Below are 19739 nucleotides of genomic sequence, written 5' to 3'. Positions count from 1 at the left end.
CTGCTCAGGGAGTGTCTCCCTGGCCATTTGCATTGCCCAAGTTTCTTTCCTTCCTGCAATCGGGGTTAGAAAAGGGCTTGTCGCTCAGCTCCCTTAAAGGGCAAGTTTCGGCACTATCCGTGTTTTTTCAGAAGCGTCTAGCACGTCTTTCTAAGGTGCGCACGTTCCTGCAGGGGGTCTGTCATATTGTGCCCCCGTACAAGCGGCCGTTAGATCCATGGGATCTGAACAGGGTACTAGTTGCTCTCCAGAAGCCGCCCTTCGAGCCTCTGAAGGAAGTTTCCTTTTCTCGGCTGTCACAGAAAGTGGCGTTTCTTGTTGCGATCACATCGCTTCGGCGAGTGTCTGAGCTGGCAGCTCTGTCATCCAAGGCTCCCTTCCTGGTGTTCCACCAGGACAAGGTAGTGCTGCGCCCTATTCCGGAGTTTCTCCCTAAGGTCGTATCCTCTTTTCATCTTAATCAGGATATATCCTTGCCTTCTTTTTGTCCTCATCCGGTTCACCGGTATGAAAAGGACTTACGTTTGCTAGATCTGGTGAGAGCACTCAGAATCTACATTTCCCGCACGGCGCCCATGCGCCGTGCCGATGCACTTTTTGTCCTTGTCGCTGGTCCGCGCAAGGGGTTGCAGGCTTCTAAAGCCACCCTGGCTCGATGGATCAAAGAACCAATTCTAGAGGCCTACCGTTCTGCGGGGCTTCCGGTTCCTTCAGGGCTAAAAGCCCACTCAACCAGAGCCGTGGGTGCGTCCTGGGCATTACGTCACCAGGCTTCGGCTCAACAGGTGTGCCAGGCAGCTACCTGGTCCAGTCTGCACACTTTCACCAAGCATTATCAGGTGCATACCTATGCTTCGGCGGATGCCAGCTTAGGTAGAAGAGTCCTGCAGGCGGCAGTGACACCCCCGTAGGGGAGGGCTGTTTTGCAGCTCTAACATGAGGTATTTCTTTACCCACCCAGGGACAGCTTTTGGACGTCCCAATCGTCTGGGTCTCCCAATAGAGCGCTGAAGAAGAAGGGAATTTTGTTACTTACCGTAAATTCCTTTTCTTCTAGCTCTTATTGGGAGACCCAGCACCCGCCCTGTTGTCCTTCGGGATGTTTTTTTGTTGTTTGCGGGTACACATGTTGTTCATGTTGAACGGTTTTTCAGTTCTCCGATGTTATTCGGAGTTAATTTGTTTAAACCAGTTATTGGCTTCCTCCTTCTTGCTTTGGCACTAAAACTGGAGAACCCGTGATACCACGGGGGGGGTATAGCCAGAGGGGGAGGGGCCTTGCACTTTTGATGTAGTGCTTTGTGTGGCCTCCAGAGGGCAGTAGCTATACCCCAATCGTCTGGGTCTCCCAATAAGAGCTAGAAGAAAAGGAATTTACGGTAAGTAACAAAATTCCCTTCGTCCCCAGTCATAAGTGTCCAATGTTTTCTCTAATTTTATCCCCTCTGCTCCTCTGAGTATAATGTTGTTTGGTTTTTTTTTTGTGTTTTCTTTGGTTTATTTTTTTCTATTCCTATGCCACACAGTTTGAGATGGAATTGACAAAGGGGCATGGCTCACATGATTCTGTAAGGCTATGTGCGCACAGTGCGTTTTTGGGCTCAAAACTGCATAACTTTGCTTCTCCATCAAAGTCTATAACTTTTCATTTTTGCTGTCCGCACACAACTTTTTTTTATTGCTGCGATTTTGAGCTAAAAAAAAATGGACATGTCAATTCTTTCCTGCTTTTTACTGCATTTTTCACCCATGCAATGCATTTGGAAAAATACAGCAAAACGCAGTGATCAAAAATGCGGTAAAAATGCATGCGTTTTTTTTTTCCGGTGCGCTTTTTTTGGGTTTTGCAACCAAAAACGCAGGATAAAAAAAGCGCTGTGTGCGTGCACATACCCTAAGGCCCTGTGCGGATTTACCGGTTTTTGCCGCGGATTTCCCGCGGTTTTGCTGCATGTTTCGTTGCAGAAAATGTTCATAACATCTCTGCAGTGATTCACCAGCAAATCCTTACATAGTTACATAGTTACTTAGGTTGAAAAAAGACCTAGGTCCATCTAGTTCAACCTTCCTCCACCAGTTCTACATTTAGTCACTACTCACTAAGTCATTTATAACCAACAATGTTGTGTGTACTGAGGAAATCATCCAGCCCTTTTTTAAATACAAATCAGAGTGAAGAGGGGGTTAATGCCGCGCATCAGCCAAAATGAAGATGTAGCACGTTGATGTTATAAACGTATTCTTTTATTCCATCGGTCTACGCGTTTCGAGGATACACCTCTTCTTCAGGACCAGTGCATCAACATAGTAACTATGTTGATGCACTGGTCCTGAAGAAGAGGTGTATCCTCGAAACGCGTAGACCGATGGAATAAAAGAATACGTTTATAACATCAACGTGCTACATCTTCATTTTGGCTGATGCGCGGCATTAACCCCCTCTTCACTCTGATTTCTATGCACATCCTTGTGGGGCTGCAGCAGACGCCTTCATCCTATGCTCTATCAGTGGTTGTGACTATCTCACAACCTTTTCAGGTGAGTGTATTTTTCCTGATCTACCTCACTGATCTGTTGGTATTACACTATCAGCGCTCCTTATTTTTCAGTTTAGCCCTTTTTTAAAAGCTGTTATAGTATCTGCCATTACTACCTCTTGTGGTAGGGCATTCCACAGTCTGACTGCTCTAACTGTAAAGAACCCTTTCCTATTTAGCTGTTGGAATCGCTTTTCTTCCACTCGCAGTGAGTGCTCCCTGGTCCTTAGTACTGTCTTTGGAAGAAATAAGTCATGTGCCAGTCCTTTATATTGACCACACATGTATTTATACATATAAATGAGATCTCCTCTGAGACGTCTTTTTTCTAAGCTAAACATATCTAACTTTTTCAACCTGTCATCATATGGGAGGCCTTCCATTCCTTGTAATAGTCTAGTTGCCCGCCTTTGAACTGACTCTAACTTCTGAATGTCCTTTTTAAAATGTGGAGCCCAAAACTGGATCCCGTATTCCAGATGTGGCCTTACAAGTGATTTATAGAGGAGCAACAATACGTTGGGATCACGGGATCTAATCTCTCTTTTTATAGACCCTAAAATCTTGTTTGCTTTTGCAGCTGCTGCTTGACATTGAGTGCTGCTGCTCAGCTTATTTGTAATGAGAATACCCAAGTCCTTCTCCTGTTCTGTAGTCCCGAGTTTACTTCCATTTAATGTATACGCAGCTATAGGATTACTCCGTCCTAGGTGCATTACTTTACATTTATCAACATTAAATCTCATTTGCCAAGTATCTGCCCATTCTGACATCTTATCCAGATCTTTTTGTAATATTGTACTATCCAGGTCAGTTTTTAATATCCTACATAGTTTGGTGTCATCGGCAAAGACTGACACTGTACTATCAATCCCATCCACAAGGTCATTAATAAAGAGATTAAAAAGAATCTGTCCAAGCACAGATCCCTGCGGCACCCCACTGCTGACTATAGCCCATTTAGAGAATGTACCATTTATGACTACTCTTTGTTTCCTATCTTTTAGCCAATTCCTTACCCAGTTGCATATTGTGTCCCCTAGTCCTTGCTTCTGGAGCTTTAGTATAAGGCTATTATGTGGTACAGTATCAAATTCCTTTGCAAAGTCCAAATAAATCACATCAGCTGCATTAGCAATATCCAGGTTTGAACTTACCCCCTCATAGAACCCCAACAGGTTGGTTAGACACGACTTATCTTTCATGAATCCATGCTGTTTGTCAGTTATCATATTATTTTCTGCAATATATTTTTGCATGTCATCCCTTAAAATGCCCTCAAAAACTTTGCATACTACTGATGTCAGGCTTACTGGACGGTAGTTGCCTGGATCTACGCTCTTACCTTTCTTAAATATCGGTACCACATCAGCAATCCTCCAATCCTGAGGCACCAACCCTGTTACAAGTGAGTCTAAAAAGATGAGATACAGCGGTCTGTCGATTACGGAGCTAAATTCCCTCAATATTCGTGGATGAATGCCATCTGGCCCTGGGGATTTGTCAATGTTTAATTTACTCAGACGTAGGCGTACTTCATCTTGTGTTAAATTAATTATATCAGGTGGTGAACTTTGATTTTTCACTTGTTGAATGATCCCTGGTACAGTCAGTTCCTTGGTGAATACAGATGAGAAATGCCTATTTAATATCTCAGTCTTTTGTTTGTCCTCTATAACTAACTTGTTATTATATTTTAAGGGGCCGATACTATCCTTTGTTTTCCTTTTGGCATTAATGTATTTATAAAAGATTTTGGGATTTATTTTAATGTCATTGGCGATTTTTGTTTCAGTGGCTAGTTTTGCTTGTTTGATTTCTTTTTTACATTTCCTATTGATATCTTTATACTTCTGAAATGCTATTTCTGTATTCTCAGCCTTTAAGATTTTAAATGCCATTCCTATGGGAATAAAGAATGCTGTGCGCACTAGGCGGATTTTGACAGCTGCATGTTTTGCTGCGGGATTCCCGCAGCAAAAACAATTGCATGTCACTTCTTTTCCGCAGATAACTGCGTTATTCACTCCACTGACTGTAATGTAATCGTGAAATCCGCAGAGTATAACGCAGGTAACAAGTTCTGTGCGGTTCATTGCTTTTTCCTGCGTTATTCCCTACGTTATTTCGCGTTTTCTTGACATAATGTTCATCACTGCCCTTAGTTTTGCAGGGAAGTGATGTCATTATGACCGGAAGAGGAAGCTGTGCAGAGAGTAAACACACATATTGGATACAGACATAGTAAACCCACACATCGCACTCACACACAGACATATACAGTAGAATACACATAGAAATCAAACGTACATATAAAAATAAAAAAAAACAAAAAACGCGGGCTCCACTGTATTTTCACCGCCTAGGTGATGGAAGCACACAGCGGCGGCCCGGTATTGTCAGGCTGGGGAGGGCGAGGGCCATTAAGTCCCCCCCCCCCCTCCCCCGCAGCCGAGAAGATCAGCCCGCAGCTGCCCCGGGACTGTCGCATCCATTATGCGACAGTCCCGGAGTGTCCCCGGCTCTTCCAGATTGCCGTGATGCGGTGGCAATCCAGGTAATAAGGAGTTAAATTGCAGCGGATCGCTGCCATTTAAGGCCAGGCTTAATCATGGCAGCGTCCATGAGACAGCTTTCATGATAAATCCGTAAGTAAAGTGAATAAACACACACCGAAAAATCCTTTATTTTAAATAAAAGACAAAAAAGCCCCTCTTTCACCCCTTTATTACACCCCCCAAACACACAGCTCCGGCGTAATCCACCGAGGTCCCACGTCACTTGCATCCAGCCGTGACTGACACACTGTACAGAATGCAGCCTCGTAACGAGACTGCAGGAGGTAACCACAGGTCATTTCTCACGGTCGGTGATGTGAACACACTACCGACCGTGAGAACTGCAGTGTCCTCACAGGGTCTCTGATCTGTCCTCTATCAATCAATAGATAATCTATTGATTATCTATCTATCATCTATTTATCTATCTATCCCTCTAGCTATCCATTATCTCTCTATTTCTCTATCTATATCAGAAGGAAATGACTTTTTTTTTTTCTTTTTTTTTTTTCAATGTGCTTTATTGCATTAAATGCATTAAAACACATATACCAACCCGCGGAAAAAACGCACCAAAACGCATGCGGATGTCGGTGCGGTTTTTTTTTTGTTTTGTTTTTTTTCCGCGGGTGCGGAAATCTTTCAGAGCCTGTGGAATTTTCTTAAGAAATTCCATTTTTTTTTTTTAGTGCGCACAGAGCCTTATAATGTGTCTTAATGCTTCTCTGGATTGTTACCATATATGCACTTCCACCTTGGTAAAAGCCTTACAAATTAACACTAAATAAAAAGGCCCATATCCTTTAGAACCAAAATAAACAAATATTTTACCCAGGGGAGCAGAAGGATTAAAATGTAGAACAAAATCTGGCCACTTTGGACTTGGTATCAGGCCCTCTTTATTCTTAGTAGTCAATACATATATAGTTGTTTCAGTAGTGACTTATTTCTCCCCCAGGCATCTCTCGCCCCAGGGCTGACAGTGCTCCACCAACTCCAGTCAACAGGCTCAGTATGCCTCAGACGACGGCAAGCAACACGACCCCTCCACATAGCCGGAGGCACCGCACTGTCACAGTGAACAAAACCACCATGAAAGCCAGTTCTGTAAGTGGTATTGTCATCGATGTGTTGTTCATAATGTTTATCCTCTATGTAAGTATATTCAAGTCCTGTGTAATCCCAGCCCTAACACCGGCAGCTTCACATTGTGTGATCCAGGGTGGTGCTGGCTGTGAATCCACTAAATAGAAGTACAAAGGTAGTCAGAACATCCATCCAAAAAATGAATGAACGTTATCAGAAGGGCACTGCAAGGTAGGATTGTTTGTATGATGCGTCAGTCAGAAGGGTACTGCAATGTAAGATTGATTGGATGTTTGGGGTTTGCAAATGTCCAAGGAGGACTCAAGGCATTAAAGCTGTGTACACCATTCTAAAGTTGATTAAAACAGATCTTTTCAACCTAATTGATCATTTGTGAGGTGAGCTGTAACAATGAGGGATTATTTTCAGTCGTTTGATGACAGGCCATTAAAATCTTGAATCCAATGGTTGCCTGTCCATGAGCAATCTTTCTGTGAAAGTATTTTTCCAGATTGATAATTTGTCCTTTGCCCGGTATCATTGAATATATCTGGCCAGTTGGAGTGGCTAATGGCCAACATGGACTATGTGTGCCTGGATCTGCGGAATAATTGTTTTCCAGGTAATCATTCAATTAGTGATCGCTCTACCATTCTCCTACTTGTATCTAGTGGATGGTCACCTCAAGTTCGTTATGATCACTTGAAAGAGAACTGTCCTGTATGACAGCATTCAACACTGCTTGTAGGCTATATTTGTCCAAAAGACCATATTGTACACTGTTCTTTAAGGACAAAGGGGACACAGTTCATCATAGTCCCTCAGCACTCTTATTATAGAGATTACTGCCCAGCATCTGGCTCTGCAGGGATCACACCTTGTGATATGACTTTTAAATTGACAATTACCTTGAAAATATAGGTTGTCATCAGAAAATGATTGTTTAAATATATATAATATATACTAGCTGTAGTGTAGTACCCGGGCGTTGCCCGGGATAGTAACTGTCTGTCTCTGTCTGTCTGTCTCTGTCTGTCTCTTTCCCAGTCTGTCTCTGTGTGTCTGTCTGTGTCTATCTCTGTCTGTCTCTGTATCAGTCTCTGCCTCTCTCGATCATTGTGTGTCTCTCTCTATCTCTGTGTCTCTGTCGCTTTCCCCGTCTCTCGCTTTCCCCGTCTCTCCACCGACCTCATATTACCTCACACATAAGCTTCTTCTACTATGAATGTCCTTTATTCCTATAGCAACCAACCATAGCTCTTATTAATAGCAGGTAGCTCGCAGCTCCATTCACTTTAATGGAGGCTTGTTTTTTGGAGAGTACCTGTAAAGCGCGGAGTTAAATGTTCTTGTCAAAACATAGTCTATGACATTCCCATGGGGTGTCTGTGCAAAATTTTGTGATTGTAAATGCGACGGTGCGGATTCCTTTAGCGGACGCACACACACACACACACACTCTCTCTCTCTCTCTCACTCACTCACTCACTCACTCACTCACTCACTCACTCACTCACTCACTCACTCACTCACTAACTCACTCACTCAGTACATACATACTCAGCTTTAAATAATTTTATATATATTTTACTGTGTGTGTATGTGTGTAATATATATATATAATATATGTATGTGTGTGTGTGTATATATATAAATGTGTGTGTATGTATATATGTATATGTATGTGTGTGTATATATATATATATATATATATATATATATATATATATATATATATATATATTATATATATACACACACACACTGTAAAGTATATATAAAATTATTTAAAGCTGAGTATGTATGTACTGAGTGAGTGAGAGAGTGAGTGAGTGAGAGAGAGAATATATATATATTATTACATAAAAAGCTGATTTTAACAGCAGGTCATTTTCTGATGGCACAATCCCTTTTCGAGCCTCAATAAAAAGGAAGAACTGTGTAATTAGCCAATCATCCGACCGTCCATGCCGCAAAATTAGTCCGGCAATATGAATAATTTAGCCGAAGGTGGTGCGCATTTAACAACACTGACTCCGATTCCCACAGTCCTGACATAAGGATTGCAGGTCTATTAGATAAGAGTGTCCATCTATGTGAAGACATTTGTTCCTAGAATTTTATTAACCTTCCATTCTTTCGGCTTCAGGTGAACACAACGCACAGCTCCAAAGTTCAGCAGCAAGCATCTTCCACCTCCCCGCTGTCCAGTCCAAACCAGACGAACTCTGAGCCTCGTCCGTTACCAGCCCCCACAAGACCCAAAGTCAACAGCATCTTGAACCTGTTTGGGTCTTGGCTGTTTGATGCCGCCCTTGTCCACTGCAAGCTGCAGAACGGAGTTAACCGTGACAGCAGTATGACGGGTAAGTGCTCCCACCATTCTCACCACTATATTTCATCTGAGAATTTCCATTATTCCTACCTGCAAGATTATTCTTGGCTCCAAGGGCAGGTGTGGGATGGGTGGGCCGAAGATGCATCAGTGAACTTCTTCATCTTACTTGCAGAAATGAAATGAATCCTAATTTACCCTTCTCGGTTATATCCATGCACCACAACTTAAAGGGAAGGTCCTCACACAGTCCCCGTCTCCTCAGAGCTCAGGGTGCAGCCTCACTACCTGCTAACGCAACTGACAGTGACGTTTTTAAGAGATGAATAAAGTGGGGTACTCGTTATTATAGGGAGAATAAACAAGAGGGGGTTTTAGGTTTTGTTGGTTTTTTTTTTTTGTTTTTTTATTGAAAGAAAATTAACTGCATATTCATTTTTATGACTTTGCACATACCACTGGTGAAAATGTACAAAAATTAAGAGCATATTTAACACTCGAAGTCCCAGAAATGTCAAGCTCCATAGGGTTCCAATGGTAGAAATGTTAAATGACCCCTCTCTGGGACTTCTAGTGTTAAAGGGGCAGACCCATCATAAGTTCTAAAAGTCCAAATCATCAGGGCTGATTGTTTACTAACATATTGTTATACCAGTCAGAGCTTTTTTTTCTGACCCGCATGCATAGAATGCATTCATGTCAAATTATAGGGTCTGATTGCTAGGACCCCCACCAATCCTGAGAATATGGCGCTGCAGAGCCCCGACTGAATGAGTAGACATAGCTGGTGCATGAGCAGCTCTACTCCTTTTATTATCTGTGGGACTGGTGGAGATGGCTAAGCAATTTCCCAAAGATAGTGGAGGGAGCAGAAGTGTGCACAGTAGACCCCCGCTCCAATCAGATGGGGCTCTGCAGAAGATTGACTGAGATCCTAGCAATCAGTAAATTATCTCCAATAATCTGTACGGTGGATAACTTTTAATCTTTGTACTTGCATCTACTTTTTTTTTTAAGTGTTATTTGCCAGTTTTGGCCACTAGGGGGAGCTTGCGGCTTATTTTTATTATTCATGTAGCTCCATCATAAAATAGCATAACATAAGCCCCTTAGTGGTGGCTGCCAGAACTGGCCTGTGCTGAGATCATAGGTTCTTTGAGAGCACCAACTTTAAACCATACACTTCAGTGTTTTGTTTTTTTATTTCACGCCAGAATTGGTGCTTTAAATCTACAAGTGCATCTCAATAAATTAGAATATCCTCAAAAAGTTAATTTATTTCAGTAATACAATACAAAAAGGGAAGCACATATATTAATTAGTCATTACAAGCAGTGATCTATTTCAAGTGTTTATTTTTGTTATTGTTGATTATGGTTTATAGCCAATAAAAACCTAAAAGTTATTATCTCAGAAAATTAGAATAATTACCACAAAACACCTGTAAAGGCTTCCTAAATGTTTAAAGTGGTCCCTTAGTCTGGTTCTGTAGGCTACACAATCATGGGGAAGACTGCTGACTTGACAGATGTCCAGAAGACAGTCATTGACACACTCCTCAAGGAGGGTAAGCCACAAAAGGTCATTGCTAAAGAAGCTGGCTGTCCAGAGTGCTGTATCCAAGCATAATAATGGAAAGTTGAGTGGAAGGAAAAAGTGTGGTAGAAAAAGGTGCACAAGCAGCTTGGATAACAGCAGCCTTGATAGGATTGTTAAGAAAAGGCCATTCAAAAATTTGTTGGAGATTCACAAGGAGTGGACTGCTGCTGGAGTCAGTGCTTCCACTGACTCCAGCAGCAGTGAGCCACCACAGACAAACGTATCCAGGCCATGGGCTATAACTGTCACATTCCTTGTGTCAAGCCACTCATGACCAATAGACAACGCCAGAAGTGTCTTACCTGAGCCAAAGAGATAAACAACTGGACGTTGCTCAGTGATCCAAGGTGTTGTTTTCAGATGAATGTAAATTTGCAAATCGTGGTCCCAGAGTCTGGAGGAAGAGTGGAGAGGCCACAATCCAAGCTGCTTGAGGTCTAGTGTGAGGTTTTCACAATCAGTGATGGTTTGGGGAGCCATGTCATCTGCTGGTGTAGGGCCACTGTGTTTTATCAAGACCAAAATCAGCACACCCGTCTACCAGGAAATTTTAGAGCACTTCATGCTTTCTTCTGCCAACAAGCTTTTTAGAGATGGCAATGTCATTTTTCAGCAGGACTTGGCACCTGTGCATACTGCCAGAAGTACTAATACCAATGTCTTCATCTGTTTTCAGCTTTGTTCCCATCCGTCTTCAGCAATTTCTGACCTGCCCGCTGCTCCAGTGTTTGATGGAGCGCACCAGAGGTCACAAATTTATGGGTGCCTCGTTCTGGCTGTCATCGACTTGCATTGAGAGTTTGTAACATAACTTCTGACTGATGGCGTCGCCAGACCAGAGTGATTCCAAAAAATGGGGAAAACACCAGAGGGTTAATATTAGACAGGGGACTTAGGTGTAAAGCGCCACCAAGCTGGACTGTTGCTTTAAGGCCACATGCGCACACTGAGTATTTGGTGAGTATTTTACCTCAGTATTTGTAGCCAAAACCAGGAGTGGGACAATCAGAGGAAAAGTATAATAGAAACACGTCCCTACGTCTGTATTTATCACCCACTCCTGGTATTGGCTTACAAATACTGAGGTAAAAAAACTCATCAAATACTCAGTGTGCACATGGCCTGAAGTGTATCTGCGCTTTCAGAAGATTAAACATGGGTTTTGATTGGTGGAGGGCCAGGTGCTTGTGTCTTAAGGCGGTAAGCGGAAGACCGGTTCGTAGACTTTGTCTGGGTCAATACCAACCGCACCTCTCTGAGCTTCAGTGTACGGACTCCCTCTCGTATGGTTTGTCACCAGTATAAAAATATTCTATAAAGCATCTCACTAAAACACCTAAAAGGATCTATACAGCAGATAACTGATGTAACAGCGGGTGTAGTAGGTGAGGCCTTCCTACTGTGTGGATATGACCGGGCCGGGTGAGATTCATTTCATTGGATCAGTTCTACCCTATAAGTGACACACCATCATTCGTTCCCCATTGTTGTACACGATGTTTTCCCAGACTCACACCTCACTGTTACACAAACCCCCTCATCTGATTTTTCCTATTTCCCTTTTTTTCTTTCTTTTTAGACCAATTTAAAAAAAAAAAAAAACAATTTCTTTTCTTTCTTTTTTTTTTATTGAACTTTTTGCCATATTTTAAAGTACTTTCTTGTAACTACTTCTGTCCTTTGATTTCTTTCCATTTTATTTCTGTTATCTTGCAGCATCTTATATCCAAATTCTCCTTTCTTATAAATCTTGTAAGTAGGAATCTGTAGCTTCTCCTCAATTGCAATCATCTGACTTCTCTCTTCAGTTTCCTCATAACCGCTCGCATTCCCTCCGTCTCCTCCTAACATACTTGTGGTCTTGTTGCTTTTCATTTCTTTCTTTTTCCCCTTCCTCTGTTTTCCTCATCTTCTATGTTGCACTGTGGGGAGAAATGTGTCATTCCCTCCGTCCTTTCAGCCTGAATGGGGACGATTGTTAGTTCAGGGGAACCTGTTCTTCAATCTTCCCCATTTCATTCATCTCCATTAAGTCGAGGATTTTGCACTAACCGAGGTTTTCATTTCGCATTCCTTTGGTTTATTCTTTCTGAATGTACTGTTTTGATATTGTGCATGTAGATTTTTTTTTTTCTTTCATTAGATATTTTAGTGTAGTTTTGTTGGTGTAACTTGCATCTAAAACAGCAGAGGCTCATGGGAAAAAAATGCATAAAGATTTCTTCAAAGTCCCAGAAGGCATGTCCTCTGATAACCGTTATAACATGCATGGTTTGGGGGAAATATAGGGGAATGTTCAGAAAAAGTCGTGATTCTACTTACTCTGACTCGAGGACAATCCTCCCATAAAATAAATTGCGATGTAAATCTTCAGTCATTGCCTTTCGTTAAAGGGGTTCTTTCAAAAGTACAAGTTTTGGGGAGGATAGGGGATAATTGACCACTGTGACCCCCAGCAATCCTGAGAACTGTAGAGCTCAGTCTGACTGAAGGAGAGGTGCCCCTGTACATTAGAGAACCATCTAAATGGAGGAGAGGGTGCCCCTGTCAGTAGAGCCCTGTCTGAATGGAGGAGAGGTGCCCCTGTTCAGTAGAGCACCGTTTCAATGGAGGAAAGGTTCCCAGGTTCACTAGAGCCCCATCTGAATGGAGGACAGGTGCCCAGGTTCAGTAGTGTCCCATCTGAATGGAGGACAGGTGCCCAGGTTCACTAGAGCCACATCTGAATGGAGGACAGGTGCCCAGGTTCACTAGAGCCTCATCTGAATGGAGGACAGGTGCCCAGGTTCACTAGAACCACATCTGAATGGAGGACAGGTGCCCAGGTTCACTAGAGCCTCATCTGAATGGAGGACAGGTGCCCAGGTTCACTAGAACCACATCTGAATGGAGGAGAGGTTCCCAGGTTCAGTAGAGCGCCATCTGAATGGAGGAGAGGTGCCCAGGTTCAGTAGAACTCCATTTGAATGGAGGAGAGGTGCCCAGGTTCAGTAGAGCTCCATTTGAATGGAGGAGAGGTGCCCAGGTTCAGTAGAACTCCATTTGAATGGAGGAGAGGTGCCCAGGTTCAGTAGAGCTCCATTTGAATGGAGGAGAGGTGCCCAGGTTCAGTAGAGACCCATCTGAATGGAGGACAGGTGCCCAGGTTCAGTAGAGACCCATCTGAATGGAGGACAGGTGCCCAGGTTCAGTAGAGACCCATCTGAATGGAGGAGAGGTGCCCAGGTTCAGTAGTGTCCCATCTGAATGGAGGACAGGTGCCCAGGTTCAGTAGAGACCCATCTGAATGGAGGAGAGCTGCCCAGATTCAACCTATGGCTTTAGTCATTGTCTGTGGTACATCCGCAAAATGTGGAGTACAATGCTGTGCTATTTTTGGCAGTCCTATAGATCATGAATGTAGCAGAGCCCTATTCTCCGGATTACTAGAGGTCCCTGGCGTTGGACAATGGCAATCTGCATGATATTCACTATTCTATGAATGGAGGCTCACTTGTGAATTTGGGAAAAACCCTTTAACTAGTTAACATTTCTTATCATTGCATGTATTTGCTTTAAGACAATTCTAGTCTGTAGGCCTTGTTTGGGCAAATGGATATCCGTGAGGGGTACTTTACTTGAGACCCCCTCTATGAATTCAGACATGACAATAATTCCTGTTGTCCCAAAAGCCAAATCTTGAGGGATCAGGTGATCATGATGACTGCACCCATTAGAAAGTGGGCTATCTGTGCGGATAGAACCATATTAAACCTGTTATCACTCACCTTCCAGGCTTCTGGATGGCTGAGGTGCCTACTACTTCATTGATATGAGACGGACATGCATCACAAGACCATTAGGCTATGTGCGCACATTGAGTATTGGATTGCAGAAATTTCTGCATCTCTTGGCAGGAAAAACAGTGCCATAACGCTTGGTATTGCCTCATTTTTTTATGCATTTTTCAATTGGTGAAAAATACTGAAATAATTGACATGGTGTACATCATCTGCACCAAATCTGCAAGGAGAAAATAAGCAATGTGCACAGCACTTCATAATTCTCAGTGACTTTGCTGACATCAGGTGTTTCTTGCAGTTTTGTGATAAAACTGCACTAAAAAAAACCATAAAAATGCAGTGTGCACAGCCTTGGGCTATGTGCGCACTAGGCGTTTTTCGGGTGCGTTTTTTTTCAGAAAACTGCATGACTTTGCTTCACCAAGTCTGAGTTTTCATTTTTGCTGTCCGCACACAGTGTTTTTTTTTTTTTTTTTAGCTGCGGTTTTGTGGTGCCCACAAAAACGCAGTATGCCAATTATTCCTGCGTTTTTCACCCATTGAGTTCAATGAGATGTTCCAAAACGCAATGAAAAATGCAAATTGCAAATATAGCTGCGTTTCTATGACTAAAAACGCAGCTATAAACGCAAGGGGTGGTATTACAGTGACGTGTACAGGAAGAGGATTCCTTGTGTTGGTAAGAAGCGTGAATCCTCCCGATACCGCCACCGGTACTTTTTTTCTTTTCATATATATATATATATATATATAATTATTTGGATGTGCTCCCCGTTTATGTGCAGTACCTTTCTTCCCTTCATGATTATGGCTTCTTTACTGCACGGGTGAGCACCCGTTATTTACTATTTTTGGCAGTGCGCCCTCCTTTTCTCTTCATACTCCTTTATGGGTCTGTCAGAGATGGCCAAGTACACTTACACTGCATTCAAACAGGGTATAAATTTGTCCAATGTGGCATTCAGTGGGAGCCGCTATGCTTGGATTGTGTGGATGGGTAATAACTAGGGATGATCGAATACCTCAAATATTCGGCTTTGCGAATTTCCAACGAATAGGTCGTCACTATGCGAATATTCGATGCGCAATGAAAGTCTATGGGAAGCCCGAATAGTTGTTATTCGGGATTCCCAAAGACTTACATTGCGCATCGAATATTCGCGAATAGCGGCGACCTATTCGGCAAATATTCGTGAAGCCGAATATTTGAGGTAATCGATCATCACTAGTAATTTCTTACCAAAATACCCTTTAGAGAAGACAGGTCTTTGAGCATCCCCCCAACAATAGGTATTCCTATCCTAAAACAGTGGTAGATTGACAGTATAGCCGGTCTTGTTAAACACAAGACACCTCTGTATTTAGAAGATACTTCAATATCTAGATGTATCTACATTAACTCGTCTATATCTGTATTTCAATTAATTCCTTCAGATATAATGCCCATTAAGTGGTATTGTGTAGACCCTTGAACTCTAAGTTGATCTTCAAGGAGTCCTACGGAGTTGGGTCACTAAAAATTTGGAGACCTTGTTTTGGCATCTATAGCCATTTAATGAACAGAAATGCAGTTCTGTTATTTTTGACTACCAACTTTCCATAAAACCATTTTAATTTCCTAACAATTGATTATGAAGATGACTATGGCGAGTGTGCCATGTTTATATACTGTCGTGCCCAAAAGTTTTGAAACTGATGCAAATTTTGGTTTTCATAAAGTTTGTTGCTTCACTGTTTTTAGATCTTTTAGTCAGATTTTTCTCCGGTTACTGCAGTAAAATTATAGACATGTTAACTTTTCTTGACAAGTACTTCAACTCCATATTTACCTTCGTACCCTCCCCCCCGAGATTTTTGCCCTTTGTCCGGACAGGCTGGATTGCATCTTCTGGGCCAAATCCAGACTGTTGACATCCCAGTTGTGTCTAATCAGGCTTTTTGTGTTTGTCCACCCACTTTTTTAAGGTTGATCATAGGTTCTCAATGGGATTGAGATCTGTGGAGTTTCCCAGGCCATGGGCCCAAAATGTCAATGTTTTCTTCACTGGGAACATTGTTCATTACCATATTTCTCCTGGTTGCGTTGGGAGACTTTGTTCTTGAAGGATTTTTAGATACCAATCTTTATTCATGGCAGTGTTTATAGGCAAAACTGTGAGCCCATTCCCTTGAAAAGTAACCCCACAATGGTCTCAAGATGCTTTATAGTTGGCATGACTCAGGACTTGTAGTAGTACTCACCTTTTTATTTCTGATTAATCATTCGTCCAAATATCCCAAACAGTGTCTGAAAGAGCCTTCATCTGGGAAAATAACTCTACCCCAGTCCTCTGCGGTCCATCCCTGTATTTACTGCAAATGTATTTTGTATAAACGTGATGTATTTGTCTATAAATGTTAAAGAATTTATAAAATGCTTATAATTGTTCTTCAGTAATTATAGACACATCTGACTAAAAAATCTAAAAACACTGAAACGCCAAACTTTGTTAGAACCAGCATTTGTTAATCTTTTTGTATAAAATCCTAACGGAACAGGCCAGAACTCCAACTCTCCTATTAGCCATATTACTTGACAGTCAGTACATTTAGAGGGCCAAGACATGTCCCGCTCAAGTGAGAACATATGGAATATTTAGTTTATGGGCACAGGATCCGCCACAGGTTACAAGGGTGGCTTCGCAACAAATAGGGGGTCCCACAGTCGTCATAAAATAGACAGCCTGAGTCCACCAGGGCCACCATTATTAGCAGTTTTTCCCTCTGTGGTCATAGAAATGGTGGCTCTGATCATATCCTATGCATTGTGCAGGACAGGAAAGACCACAAATGAGTAGGTCTCTTTCTGACAGTCTAATTGCATAGTGGAGAGACACTGTCAGATTGCCTCCTACATCCAAGCATGGTAGACCAAGGTTCAGTGGGTCTTAAGGAGCTGGTTCCTCTCATCACAGGAATGTTTGTCTTGGTAGACCATGTGCCACACGTGTTACATGCTGTATACTTAGATTGTTGTTTTGCTGTTTGGTTAGATGCAGTATGTGTGTAGCGATATATGTTTTGTCTGTTGGCTTGTACTAGTCAGGAGCATAGTGCTATCCTAACGGCTTTTGTCGTTCTGTTAAATCTTTGTGTCCTTATTTCCCATGAGCCTGAGCATGAATTGTATATAGTAACAGAGTTCATCAAACCCTCTCCTTTACTCATTGTCCACAGCAATAGCTACCCAGGCCACTGTGGAGTTACGGCGCAAAGGTTCCCAGTTGTCCACAGACACTATGGGGTCGAGCACAGTGTTTGACGCAAATGAATTCCCAGAAAACTATGAGGCCGGACGGGCTGAAGCATGCGGCACCTTATGTCGGATCTTCTGCAGCAAGAAGACAGGGGAGGAGATCTTATCTGCCTATCTATCTAGGTAATGTGTGTACCACGGACTGTCCCTTTTCTCCATTATTTACTAAATGCTATGGGATAGTGGAAGTTGGCGGATTGCTTCATGGATGTAACAACCTCTCTGACTTATTTCTGTAATCGTCTCACACTGCTATTTTTGTGGAATATTAATTGTATCTTCCCAAAATAAAAAATATACCATATATATACAGATTTACACTTTTGAGGTGCCACTCTATTCAAAGCCTAGCGCACCCAGAGAGGTACAGTGGGTATGGAAAGTATTCGAACCCCTTTAAATTTTTCACTCTTTCTTTCATTGCAGCCATTTGGTAAATTCAAAAAAGTTCATTTGTTTTTTCTCATTAATGTGCACTCTGCACCCCATCCATCCTGACAGAAAAAAAACAAATGTAGAAATTTTTGCAAATATATTCAACAAGAAAAACTATGAAAGAAAAAAAGAGAGAAGAGGGCGCTCCTCTGTGTAAGAGTAAACTTTATGCGGTGAATAATGACACAATTGCACTCACCTATGAGTGTTGTACTACAGGTACAACACTGTCTGTTAGCACTGACAGATCCAGGTTACCCCTTGGCTGGCCGACACGGATCCTGCTGGGGATGATCACACAGCAGCCTTTGATTTCACCGCTGCTGGTGCTCAGAGCTCCTGCAATCCTCCTGTTTGGGTCGGCGTCTCATTCCTGGATCAGATAAGAGGAATTCCGTTCCCACCGGTAACAGAGCCAGGCTAATCTGATGTTTAAAGGGAACCTGTCAGCAGAAATTTCTCCCAAAACCTAAAAGATTCCCCCTCTGCAGCTCCTGGGCTGCATTCTAGAAAGGTCCCTGTTATTATTGTGCCCCATGTGAGACCAAAATAAAGACTTTATAAAGTGGTACCTTTTTGTATTCAGATACTGTAAATGTGACACGGGGGCGGGCTCTCTGGCGTCCGTTATTCTGCCTCCTGGTCCTGTATGCCGCCCCCCCATCGCTTTTTTCCATAGCTGATGCACCGCCCACTGCTCCAGCCATCCCCACGCATGCCCAGTGCCAGTCTCACAGGACTGAGCAGTGTGACCGCTGGTGATGTGTGCGCAGGCAATATATATATATATATATATATATATATATATATATATATATATATAGATATAGATATAGATATAGATATAGATATAGATATAGATAGATAGATATAGATATAGATAGATATATATATATATATATATATATATATATATATATATATATATATATATATATATATAATACATATATCTATATATATGTGTATATGTATTATATACGTGTATATGTATTATATACAGTTAGGTCCAGAAATATTTGGACAGTGACACAATTTTCGCGAGTTGGGCTCTGCATGCCACCACATTGGATTTGAAATGAAACCTCTACAACAGAATTCAAGTGCAGATTGTAACGTTTAATTTGAAGGTTTGAACAAAAATATCTGATAGAAATTGTAGGAATTGTACACATTTCTTTACAAACACTCCACATTTTAGGAGGTCAAAAGTAATTGGACAAATAAACCAAACCCAAACAAAATATTTTTATTTTCAATATTTTGTTGCGAATCCTTTGGAGGCAATCACTGCCTTAAGTCTGGAACCCATGGACATCACCAAACGCTGGGTTTCCTCCTTCTTAATGCTTTGCCAGGCCTTTACAGCCGCAGCCTTCAGGTCTTGCTTGTTTGTGGGTCTTTCCGTCTTAAGTCTGGATTTGAGCAAGTGAAATGCATGCTCAATTGGGTTAAGATCTGGTGATTGACTTGGCCATTGCAGAATGTTCCACTTTTTTACACTCATGAACTCCTGGGTAGCTTTGGCTGTATGCTTGGGGTCATTGTCCATCTGTACTATGAAGCGCCGTCCGATCAACTTTGCGGCATTTGGCTGAATCTGGGCTGAATGTATATCCCGGTACACTTCAGAATTCATCCGGCTACTCTTGTCTGCTGTTATGTCATCAATAAACACAAGTGACCCAGTGCCATTGAAAGCCATGCATGCCCATGCCATCATGTTACCTCCACCATGTTTTACAGAGGATGTGGTGTGCCTTGGATCATGTGCCGTTCCCTTTCTTCTCCAAACTTTTTTCTTCCCATCATTCTGGTACAGGTTGATCTTTGTCTCATCTGTCCATAGAATACTTTTCCAGAACTGTGCTGGCTTCATGAGGTGTTTTTCAGCAAATTTAACTCTGGCCTGTCTATTTTTGGAATTGATGAATGAGGGTTATCTGCGTATGGGGTAATGAATTCTTAATTGGGACCAACACTGAGGGAGGGTCTGTGCATTATCTTATCCTTTCATTGTATATATATATATATATATATATATATATATATATATATATGTGTCTGCTACGCTTTTATCTTTATGCTACCTGAGGAAGAGGGAAATTATTG

The 19739-nt window shown here is 42.1% G+C and overlaps 1 protein-coding gene across 4 annotated transcripts in view; it reads left to right on the top strand.

Annotated features, from left to right (window-relative positions):
• Positions 1-19739, top strand: part of RALGAPB (Ral GTPase activating protein non-catalytic subunit beta) — a 146571-nt gene that overhangs the window by 49548 nt on the left and 77284 nt on the right. For 2 of the 4 annotated variants that reach the window (XM_075349916.1, XM_075349915.1), the window contains exons 7-10: positions 6054-6202; positions 8331-8547; positions 11832-11867; positions 17114-17315. In XM_075349916.1, the coding sequence (XP_075206031.1) occupies positions 6054-6202; positions 8331-8547; positions 11832-11867; positions 17114-17315 (604 nt within the window). The remainder of the gene's footprint in view (positions 1-6053; positions 6203-8330; positions 8548-11831; positions 11868-17113; positions 17316-19739) is intronic. The other 2 variants (XM_075349918.1, XM_075349917.1) reach the window with 1 other exon arrangement.

The sequence above is a fragment of the Anomaloglossus baeobatrachus genome, chromosome 5 (assembly GCF_048569485.1).
Source record: "Anomaloglossus baeobatrachus isolate aAnoBae1 chromosome 5, aAnoBae1.hap1, whole genome shotgun sequence".
In the NCBI taxonomy this organism is placed as follows: domain Eukaryota; kingdom Metazoa; phylum Chordata; class Amphibia; order Anura; family Aromobatidae; genus Anomaloglossus; species Anomaloglossus baeobatrachus.
This window is presented reverse-complemented; position numbering and strand designations above follow the sequence as displayed.